The following is a 12,162-nucleotide window of genomic DNA, read 5'->3' as shown; positions in this document are numbered from 1 at the left end:
TGTGCAGGGGAGAGCTGTGAGGCTTCTAGTTCAGGGATTGAAGTGGGAGTGTTTAGGAAATAAGTGGTTGAACTTTGTTATGCGATGAATGTGGTTATGGAGTGTTGCTGTTACTACTGATTGGTTGACTTTTTAAAGTGTGGTCACTGATTTGTAGCTATTATTGATAGACTGGGATGAGTTTAAAGCCAGATCTGATGCCTACTGTTGTCCTTTCTTGAATTTGGAGTATAAGAATTTTTTTTTCTTGGGGCGCCTGGGTGGCTCAGTGGGTTAATCCTCTGCCTTAGGCTCGGGTCCTGATCCCAGGGTCCTGGGATCGAGCCCTACATCGGGCTCTCTGCTCAGTGGAGAGCCTGCTTCCCTGTCTCTCTCTGCTTGCCTCTCTGCCTACTTGTGACCTCTCTCTGTGTCAAATAAATAAATAAAATCTTAAAAAAAATAAAAAGAATTTTTTTTCTTATGTAAAACAATGATTTTGTCTTAATTTTTTTTTTTTAAAGATTTTATTTATTTATTTGGCAGGCAGAGAGGCAGGCAGAGAGAGAGGGAGGAGGAAGCAGGCTCCCCGCTGAGCAGAGAGCCTGATGCGGGGCTTGATCCCAGGACCCTGAGATCATGACCTGAGCCGAAGGCAGCGGCTTAACCCACTGAGCCACCCAGGCGCCCCGATTTTGTCTTAATTTTTTAAAAAGATTTTTATTTATTTATTTGATGCAGTGGGGGGGAGGGAGAGAGAGGGAGAGAACAAGCATAGGCAGGGGGAATGGCATGTAGGGGAGAAGCAGGCGCCCGGCTCAGTGAGGAGCCTGATGTGCAGCTCCATCCCAGAACCCTGGGATCATGACCTGAGCTGAAGGCAGCGGTTTAACTGACTAGGCCACCCAGGCGCTCCCTTACTTTGTTTTTGAAAGATTTATTTATTGGGGCTTCTGGGTGGCTTAGTCAATTAGGCATCTGCCTTTGACTTGGGTCATGATCTAAGGGTCCTGGTTTTGAGTCCCGTACCGGGCTTTCACCTTGACAGGGAGTCTGCTTCTCCCTTTCACTGTCCCTTCCTCTCTCAAATAAATAAACAAAATCTTTAAAAAAAAATAAAGTTGTATTTATTTTTAGAGAGAGTGAGAGTATCCACAGTGGGGGGTGGGCGGTGGGGAGAGGGGCAAAAGGAGAAAGTTAGAGAGAATCTCAAGCAGGCTTCATGCCCAGCGTGGAGCCGGACATGGGGCTCAATCTTACCACCCTGAGATTATAACCTGAGATGAAACTAAGAGTTGGACACTTAATGGACTGAGCCACCCAGGTGCCCCAGTGATTTTGTTTTTAAACAAAACTGTATTACAAAACAGATTCACAGGGGGGCCTGGGTGGCTCAGTGGGTTAAGCCTCTGCCTTTGGCTCAGCTCATGGTCTCAGGGTCCTGGGATAGAGCCCTGCCTCACGCTTTTTGCTCAGCAGGGAGCCTGCCCCCCCCCTTGCCACTTTGCCCACTTGTGATCTCTGTCTGTCAGATAAATAAATAAAATCTTAAAAACAAAATAAATTCACAGAAGTCTTATCCCTTCTATCCTGTTTGCTCCTTTCTTTTGAGAAAAGATTGGTAAACAACAGCTTGCATGCAGGCCAGATTTGGCTACCTAGCTCTTGTAAATAACGTTTTGTCATGGCCGCATTCGTTTGTTTACATTTCATCTATAGCTTCTTTTGTGTTGTAATGGCAGAGTTGAATAGCTATGACATAGATTATATGGCTTGAAAAGACTGGAATATTTACTGTCTGGCCCTTTACCAACAAAACACTGACCTCTGCCATAGAGAATCATTTTCATCATTTTTTGGCTTATCTTTTTTTTCTTTTTTAAGAGGAAATAAGTTAATAAGTTTGATGTTTACCTTCCTTTTATACAAAAGGTAGCATTCTGTAAACATTTTACTCCACCTTGCTTTTTTTCACTTAACATATCCTGAAAAATCCTTTATCAATATCTCTCTTAAAAATCACTTTATCTGTATTTCTCTTATTCCTGGACTAGCACTCCATTATTTAGATGAACCATTTTATATTAACCTAATCCCCTATTGATGGACTGTTAGGTTTTTTCTAGTCTTGTGATTTTAAGTAGTGTTATAGTAAAAAGCCTGTGAAAAAGTCATTACACATTTTTTGTCATGATACCTTTGGGATAGATTCCTTGAAGTGTTAATTCTTGGATTCAAGTTTAATGTATATTATCATGCTGAATGTTACCAATTTCCCCACCATGGGCCCATACTATCCTTTCCCTTTCCCTTCTCCTTTCTTCCCATTTCCCCACTTCCCCCTTCCCCCTATTTGCTTCCCCCTCTTTCCCTCCCCCTTTCCCCTTCTTTCCCTTCCTTCTTTCCTACGATAAAAAATACATAACATAAAATTTACCACCTTAATAATTTTTAAGTGTACAGATAACTAGTGTTAAGTATATTCACATTGTAGAACAGACATCCAGAATTCTTTCAATCTTGCAGAACTGAAATTCTGTTCCCATTGAACAACAACTTCCCCTTTTACCCGTCCCCTCCTGCCCCTAGTAACTGCCATTCTACTTTTTGTTTCCATTCTTTTTGACTACTCTAAATACTTCATATAGGTGGATTCATAGAGTATTTGCCCTTTAGTAACTGGCTTATTTCACTCAGCATAATGTTCTCAAGGTTCATTCATGTTGTAGCATGTCAGAATTTCCTTCCTTTTTAAGCCTAAATAATATTCCATTGTATGTATATACCACATTTTATGTATATGCCTAGCAATAGTCAAAGCAATATTTCAAAAAGCAATTCTCTGTTCAAAGAGAGTATTTTTCATTCACTTAGCAAATACAGTGTGTTCTCTTCAAGCTACCCAGGTATAATCTGCTATCATGGGTGAGGTTTTTTGTTTTTTTTAGGGAGGGGTATGGTAAGGAGGGCCAGAGGGAGAGAGAATCTTAAGTAGGCTGCACACTCAGACTTGGGGTTGGATCTCACAACCTGGAGATAATGACCTGGGTGGAAATCAGGACTTGGTCACTTAACTGACTGAGCCACCCAGGCACCCCAGGAAATAGTGATTTTCTGATTCTATCAGTTCTTGTAACATTTATTATCTATGATTATTCTCTGAGGACAAAAAAATTCATCTCCTTCCTTTCCACAAGATAGTGTTCTTACCAGAAAGGCATGATAATCCATGATTCTTTATTTCTTTATCAATGTTCAGAATATTGAGTTGTACCCTAGCAACTTCAAAGGTTGACCAAAGAGAAATTTTCTTTTTTCTTTTTTGAATGTTATTATGAACTCAAAGATGTTTATATTTTTTATATTTTCCAATCATTGCAGTCACCATTCTTAGTGACCATTATTTGAGCATTCTTATATATACTCAAATGAGAAATTTGGCAAATGAGAATCCCTTCTGTTTCTGATTTCCTTTTATTTGCCTGTAGTAGAATTTTAATGTTTTGCTTTCTGATTTGATAAGATGTCCCAAGTTCATTTTATATAGTTTCCTATGCCAGACCTGGAATAAGTCATTCCTCCAAGGAGCCCGATTTCTTTTGTTTCCTTTTTTAAAAATTTTTATTATTTTTTAATTTTTAAATTATTTTTTATCGTGTTCAGTTAGCCAACATGTAATACATCATTAGTTTCTGATGTAGTGTTCAACGATTCATTAGTTGCATATAACACCCAGTGCTCATCACCAACATGTGCCCTCCTTAATACCCATCACCTGGTTACCCCATCCCCTCTACCCTCTCCCTTCTGTAACCCTCAGTTTGTTTCTCAGAGTCCAGAGTTTCATCATTTGTCTCCTTCTCTGATTTCTTCCCATTCAGTTTTTCCTCCCTTACTCTGTGGCCCTCTGCACTATTCCTTATGTTCCACATATGGGTGAAACCGTATGATAATTGTCTTTTTCTACTTGACTTATTTCACTCAGCATAATCCCTTCCAGTTCCATCCATGTCGATGCAAATGGTGGGTATTCATCCTGATGGCTGAGTAATATTCCATTGTATATATGAACCACATCTTCTTTATCCTTTCATCTGTCCAGGGACATCTCAGCTCCTTCCACAGTTTGGTTATTGTGGACATTGCTGCTATGAACACTGGAGTGCATGTGCCCCTTCATTTTATTACATCTGTATCTTTGGGGTAAACACCTGGTAGTGCAATTCCTGGGTTGTAGGGTAGCTCTATTTTTAACGTTTTGAGGAAACTCCATACTGTTTCCTAGAGTGGCTGTACCAGCTTACATTCCCACCAAGAGTGTAATAGGGTTCCCCTTTCTCCACACCCTCACCAATGCTTGTTGTTTACTATCTTGTTAATTTTTGCCATTCTCACTGGTGTAAGGTGGTATCTCATTGTGGTTTTGATTTTTATTTCCTTGATGGAACCTGATTTCTTTTAATGAGAAATTGATGTTTAAAGTACACAGTCTGAAGGCAGGGGTTATTTATTGCTGCTGGGTTATCATTGCTTTTAGGCCTTTTCAGGCCATACCTCATGCCAAATCTTCTATCATAATTTCTTGATTGTCTGATACGTGTTACATGGTTCCCAGGGGGCATTTCCTGGGAAGAGTGTTCTTTGAGTTCTGTGTTTCATAACCATTTGTTTCCTTTAGCCATGAAAGTTAGTTTGGCTATATAGAACATCCTTGGCTTGCATTTTATTTCTTTGGGTATTTAAATATATAATTTCATTGTCTGTTGGTGGAAACTGTTTATGCCAGTGTCTCTTGTTGGTCAGTGCCAATGTCTTTTTCTTTCTCTTCTAAATAATTTGGACTATCTGTGCAGATCCCAATGAAATTTTTTCCCCCTTAAAATCCAGTAGTTTTAGGAAACTGTGTTGATGTTGATCTTCTGAGTTGTTTTCCCAGGTATGTGATATACCACCATTTCAATATGAAGATTTAGCCTTTTTTTAAAAATAGATTTAGCCTTTTTTTAAATTTCCAGAAATTTTTTGAATTATAGTGGCTAGTATTTATTCTATTTCATTGCATGGGTTTTTTTTGGCAGGGGGGCTCCTAGAATATCTATTTTGTATTTACTTTGTCTTTTATCACTTTTACTTTTAAATTTCTTTTCATTTTATTTCTTTTTTTCTCCCTTATTTATATGGCGTCTTCTCTTATGTCTCTTCTAGTTGAGTCTTCATTTCTGGTCCTTTTCTGAGTTAGCTCAGATTTCTTTTTTTTTTTTTTTTCCAGATTTCTTTTTAAGTCATCCTGTTGTCTAGCTTTCTCATTTAAGGGCTTTTCTAATTATGATTTATGTTGTTTTAAAGCTTTTTAGAAAACATTTCTTTAGTTTGTTCTGTAACGTAAAGTTACAGTTTTCATCTCCTTTAGACCAGCTTTTTCTGCTGTATTTTCATTTTCTATAAGTATGCTATACATATTACTATCCTCTTTTTCTTAAAGTATCATTGTATTGGAATTGATCGAGTGCCCTTTTCTGTGGCTCGTGTTTATTTTCTGTGCACTTTGAATGCATTATGTACAATATGTAATATTAAAATTTTATTAGCTCTGGATGATGTTAAGCTCTAAGTTGCAACCTATTAAACTAGATAAGCTGTTGTAAGTAAGTTGGGTACCATATCCTTTTCTTTAGCAATATGTTTTAGTTAAGACAGTGTTCTATCTTGGTCAGTTGCCATTGACACCATGCTTGCTCTGCAGTCTAGCAATCTTAGTGCTTGAAATTATATCTGTGTTGTATCATAATGTCTTTGTAGGGGCGCCTGGGTGGCTCAGCGGGTTAAAGCCTCTGCCTTCAGCTCAGGTCATGATCCCAGGGTCCTGGGATCGAGCCCCACATAGAGCCCCACATCGGGCTCCACATCGGGCTCCCTGTTCCGCAGGGAGCCTGCTTCCTCCTCTCTCTCTCTGCCTGCCTCTCTGCCTACTTGTGATCTCTGTCTGTCAAGTAGATAAATAAAATCTTTAAAAAAAAAAAAACACTTTGTATTGGGGTGCCTGGATGGCTCAGTGGATTAAGCCTCTGCCTTTGGCTCAGGTTATGATCTCAGCGTCCTGGGATTGAGTCCCGCATCGGGCTCTCTGCTCAGCGGGCAGCCTACTTCTCCCTCTGTCTCTGCCTGCCTCTCTGCCTATTTGTGATCTCTCTCTGTCAAATAAATAAATAAAATCTTAAAAAAAAAATAATGTCTTTGTACTGTCTAGCTATTTCATGGGCATCTGTAATGGAAAGATAAGTACTTTTTTTTTAATGCACTAAACAGATTTTGAAACTGAGTTTTGTGGGGTTTTTACCCCCTTTCCGATAAAGTAACCTAATTAATGTATAGAATTAGTAGTGCTACTTGGCCCTGGAATGTTTGTTATTTAATGAGCCCTGATATGCTGCTGCTGTTTTTTTGTTTTGTTTTGTTTTAGGTTAAATGGAAACCATCCTTGGGAGCTGGATGCCTGTGTAGCCGTTTTATCACATCAGTGAATTGCAATGAGTGGAGGAGGAGAGCAACCGGATATTCTAAGTGTTGGAATCCTGGTCAAAGAAAGATGGAAAGTGGTGGGTACACATCTTGGAGAGAGAACATATCAGGGGATAATTTTTGGTATCTTGATAAAAGTAGCATTTCCATAGAAAATAATAAATATATTGCTTATATACCTAAAGCATATTTTCAGTTATCTTCCTACGATTAAATCCTGTTTATACCATAATTCTTGCTTTATATAGTAGTAAATGTTCATAATCTCTGATAGCTAATGTTGAGTAAGGTAGATCAAAGTGTACTTAGGAAAGACAAACCAACAACAACATCAAAAATACCATACAATGAACTTCTCTTTTTAAAAATGTTTGAAACTTTTATTAAGGAAAATTATAAGCATACATAAAAATAGCAAGACTGATTTAATGAACCTTTATGTACTCATGCCCAGCTTAAATAGTTATCATTCTGTAGTCAGTCTTGTTTTCTCTTTAACCTCCCAGCCAGAATATTTTGAAGCAAATCTTTTACCTTAGCATGTCTTCTGTACATCCTTGAGTTATGTATCTCTAAAGGATAAAAGTTCTTTTAAAAATGTAATCATAATACTATCACACCTAAGAAAAAGTAAGAATTTTTAAATATTAAGTATCCTTTTAACTTTCACATTTCCCCGTTGTAAATTATTTTTAATGGTTTAAATCATATCCATATAAAGCCTGGGTGTTGCAGTTGGTTGACATCACTTAAGTTTCTTTTAATTTCTAGATTTCTTTTCATCTTTCTTTTTTTCCTTTTTTTTTTTAATTGAAGAAAGTAGATCATTTTCCTGTAGAATTTCCCATAGTTTTGATTTTTCTGATTTCTTCCATGTGGTATTAACATGTTTCACTGTCTCCTGTTTTATGCATACTGCTATTGAGGCTCAATTAGATCTGAGTTCAGGGTTGTTTATTTAGGTGGCATTTTTTTCATAAAGGGTATTGTGAACTGTCAATAGGAGGCACAGAATGTCTTATCGCCCATTAAGACATTGTTTTTCCTATAGCCCATTATCATTTTAGCACTATTGATCATTTTTAAGCCTATTAATTGCAGATTGTGACATTCTGTCATTCCTTCATATTTTTAGTTGAAGTATGTCTACAAAGAGAAATTTCCTATCAGCTGTTTGATTACCCTGAGATACATTTTGATTAGGAAAGCAATAAATACTTAATTTCTTAATTTACCAGTTTTCAGAATGATGAATTGCTGCCATGGCATTTTCCAAAAGTTACCAATGAGATTTTTAAAAATATACAATTAAGAATTCATGGATTTAAACATATTTTAAGTGTTTCAGTCAGTTGTAGATATTATCTGTATTGATCCCCAAATTTTCTCACTTGACTAGGGGACACCATTCGTATTGTCTCTTGAGTCTTTTCAACTAATAATTGATCCTAATAATGAGTCTTTTGAAGTCTTCCTTGCCCTAGACCTGGAATCTATCATCTTTCCTGCTCTTAAAGACACAATTTTTGTTTTAGATGTATTTAAGTATATATTTTATCGCTGCCATCTTTTATGAAAGTTTTGTTCCACTAGCATGTTTAGCAAAGTTATTTTAGTGGTTTCCTTACTCTATCACAGATTAGAAAAAGAAGATTTTTCCTTTAGAATTACAAATATTATATCTGGGTTACAGTGTTTTGCCAGTTAGGCAGTTCAGTAGGCTTTGAAAATTTACTTGAGTAAATATAAGAAAAGAACCATGTTGTCATCATGGATTGATGCAGGGAAATTCCAAGAGTTAGTAGTCTTTTATGTAAGTCAGGAATGAGTGTTGCTTTGGTGAGTGTTTTGTATTAAGTGCTGTGATCAAGTTTGGCTTTTTCCAGTAGACATATCAAAAGGTGACGAATGCAGCCACACCTGGCATAGTTGCTCTGTCCTGATAATTAGAGTTAATATATGTATGGAACATACATATATTGGGAGGTATAGTGGCATTTTAGTAAGAAATCATAGGCCCCATAGGGATGGTGTTTTGGTTATCTACCATTATGAACAAACTACCTCAAAACTTAGAGGTTTAAAACAATTTTTAATTTGTTTACAATTTTGTGGATTAGGAATTTGAGAAGAGTTTGCTTGGTGGTTTGTCTCTTAACCATGTGGTACTTGCAGGATTGTGTGGATTAGGGGATCCATTCCCAAATGTTTGGTGTTTGGGGGTCCTTCGTTCTCTTACCCACCCCCCTTCATCCCTAGTAGCTTATTTTCTAGGATCTCTCCACAGGTCTGTGTCTTCTCAGGATGGTCAGACTTTTTACATAGTAGCTGGCTTTTGAGTGACAGGAAACAGAAGCGACAAGGCTGTTAAGGACTGTTCTCAGGGCTGGTGGTCTGCTGGTCAAAGCAGTCACAAGATTTACCCAGAGTTAAGAGGTTGAGGAATGGACTCTGCTTCTTTATGGGTGAGTGGCAGGGTCACATTAAAGAAGAGCAGAGGGTTTGTTGATATTGTTGATATCGTCTTTGGTAAAGAAAGTCTGCCACTTACCTCTATACTTTCCCTAATCTGCCTATCCCCCACCATCATACTAAATTGTCTCTAGCTCTTTGCCTTATAAGCATTAATGATGTCTTAGTGCTTTGTCGAGCTCAGTAAAAAAAAAAAAAATTGGTGTTCCACTATCATTGAAATGACATAGGAATAGACCAAGGTGCAAAATCATTACTTTCGTGTAGATTTTTTGTTCTGTTATTTGGTTAGCTCTTTTTGTAAAGTGAAACATAAAGCTACCTCTCAGTACAGTCTGTAATTAGAGAGGTGTCCCTTTTGTACTGTTTATGAGTTTTTAAAGTCACACTAGGCTTTGTTTAATGGGCAAATGTTAAGAATTGTAAGTATTGCTCAGGGCCCAACAAAAAACTTTTTAACTGAAATGAAGTTCTGGAACTTTATTTTAATCCTGAGTTCATACTGTAGCTCCTCATGGTATCTTTTCCCATCACCCACTGGAATAAAGGATTATGGCTCTTATATATAAAGCATTGAATAGTTGTTTAACAATAATTATGTAGTTACCACTTAGCTACTTGCTATAGGGAAAACAAAAAAAAAAGAAAAGAGTGACTCTCTCTGAAGAAGCTTGGTTTCACTGTAGGGGGCTAGGACATTGACAGTGGAAAGTTAAAAAACTGTCCAGTGTATTAATATAAGTGATATCTGAGGTGTTTAGCCTAGTAAAATGAGTAATTAAATGATTAAGCAAATAACTGTAGAAATTCAGAAGATAGAAAAATCAGCCTGGAGGTAGTAATCAATACCTACCCAGTGCTGAAAGAAGCAGAACTTCAAGTGAGTCCTCTGGGGTGTTTAGAATTTAGGACTGTGTGCCTCTAGTGATGACTTCTGGCATTATATCACATCCTAGATGTTTGGTAATGTGGAAGGGAGAAGACCTTCAGGAAATGGAAGAAGGCTAATTCCATGCTGTATCTAACATGAAATATATTACCCACCCTGGTGGTTGTAGCTCTATAGGCTCAGTTGTCACTGACACCTGAGAACTTGCCTATGATACTCAGACAGAGATCCTGGTATTCCCCCAGTTAAGCAAACACATTTTATCAGGAAGGATATTAAGTGTTGGTTGAAAGTGTTTTATTTGATTAAAGTTTAGTATTTGAGCATATTATTTGGGCATATAGTTATATAGCATATTCTGGACAGGAGTTTGTCTCTTCTTTGAAGCCACCTCGGTCCCTCAGAGAGGAGGGTAAGTGGTGCAGAGAGAGCTGGGCTCTGGTTGCCCCACTCCCACCTCCCCACATAAACATCTCAGCAGGGTTCCAGATAAGCTTTCAGTTGGCAAAAAGATTTCATGGTTTAAAAAGTCTTCAAATGACTGCCTTAGAATTAAAAGAGCATATCTGGTTGTTGAGGGGCATTTGTGGGAAGTGAAACTTTGAGATACTATGCTTTTTTGTGACATTTTTAATGCTGGCTGTAGACTAAATTTTAAAGTTGTGGCTAAGATAATTTCATTACCTTTTGTGGGCAAAACTGTGAGAAAAGGTTTTGATGCTATTTCTAGGCATTTGTTTTCTTCTCGACATATGTATAATTAATTTAACAATATTGAGATCTTTTGTCCTCAAATAGGGATAGTAAAATTATTTATTATTTTTTTCAGTAGAAGAGATGAGTTGATTTCCAATTAGAATGTTCTAGTAATTGTATGTGTGTATGTTCTTATTTCCTGTGCAGTTGAGGAAGATTGGGGGTGGGGGCTTTGGAGAAATTTACGATGCCTTGGACATGCTTACCAGGGAAAATGTTGCACTGAAGGTAGAATCAGCTCAACAACCAAAACAAGTTCTGAAAATGGAGGTGGCTGTTTTGAAAAAACTACAAGGTAAGCTGCTTTGTATGATATACCAGACAGTTTATAATTTACTTTTATCTTTCTGAACATCGTTACATCCTCTATTAACTGAATAATCAGGTGTCAGCTCAGTATAAACAATGCTTAGTATTTTTCTCTTTGAAATTTTATCACTAGCTAGTAGTAGTAGAAATCTTAATGCTTAGGCTAATTGGACTGTGGGAATTCCTTTTCTTTTTTTTTTTTGGAATTCCTTTTCATAGTGAGTAAGGATGAGAGAGTGAATTAGTTGAAACATTCTGCCTTAGAAAGTGTTTTTGTAAGGCAAACTGAAAATTTACCTTTTTTTTTTCTTAAACCACTAAACAGGAATACCTCTGAGTTGTTTCTACCTGTGTTGTTGGAGGTAAATATGCTTTAATCACATTAAGGAAACCTTCAAATCATACTGCAGGGTGGATTAAAAAATAATAGTATTTGTTATGTGATTTCTTTAACTTCAGTTTCATAGAGTAACTTTTTCTGGCCCTGTTTTCATTTTTGAGATCTGTTTTACTACTTGGGTTCCTGTTTTTTACTACAAGGATAAATAACTTTTTTTTCTGACTTTAACCCAGTGATGTAAAACCCTGAATGCATTGCTAGTTTGTATTCATCTTTGTATTTTCAGGTTAATGATATAATCTCATATTACTTATTTTTAAATGTTGTATCTGAATCAAAATTAAATGGGTGATTAGGACATTACATGATATTGTTAAGTTCTTGAACGTTTGATATTGTTATAGGACATTCATTAGTATCTAAAGAAAATTTAATACTAACATAGAGCAAAAGAAGTTGCTGGAATTAGTAGAAATAACTGTAGTTGGTAGAAGTAGCAAGCCCAAAATGCTTTGTAGCCTAGGACCTTCAGATTTGTGGCTGTGTAGTCTCCAGGGTGATTGTACTCTCCTTGTGAATTCCTGGTGTTTGGAATTCTAGTAAACTAGTTTGTATCAAGTTGATGAAATGTGTATTATGTATTCTGGCAATGTCTGTTCTTTTAATCATTGTCCTTTGCCTAAGCTTTCTCATTACCCAGGTGTTTCTACCAGTTGGCTCATTTGTTTAGAACCTGATGCTAATAAAATGCTAGATCTGTTTAATAGTTATTTTTAGCCCAAACTTAGGTTTCCCAAAACATGGGAAATTAGGAAGGCAGTGGATAGATCAAAACCTATTGTCACTACTAGAAAAAATGTAACTGGAAAAGGAAGAATAGGGGAAAAGATGGTGCTCT

General features: G+C 36.9%; 1 protein-coding gene across 1 annotated transcript in view; it reads left to right on the top strand.

Moving 5' to 3' along the window:
* The window catches only part of TTBK2 (tau tubulin kinase 2), a gene marked incomplete at its 3' end in the record, with an annotated part of 156,831 nt that overhangs the window by 29,900 nt on the left and 114,769 nt on the right, over nucleotides 1-12,162 (top strand). The window contains exons 2-3 of the mRNA XM_080809583.1: nucleotides 6,440-6,575; nucleotides 10,763-10,910. Of these exons, the coding sequence (XP_080665709.1) occupies nucleotides 6,507-6,575; nucleotides 10,763-10,910 (217 nt within the window). The 5' untranslated portion in view covers nucleotides 6,440-6,506. The remainder of the gene's footprint in view (nucleotides 1-6,439; nucleotides 6,576-10,762; nucleotides 10,911-12,162) is intronic.

This window comes from Martes martes, assembly GCF_963455335.1.
Source record: "Martes martes genome assembly, chromosome: 7".
Taxonomy (NCBI): Eukaryota; Metazoa; Chordata; class Mammalia; order Carnivora; family Mustelidae; genus Martes; species Martes martes.
The sequence above is the reverse complement of the archived record's forward strand: the minus strand, read 5'-3'. Positions and strand labels throughout refer to the sequence as shown.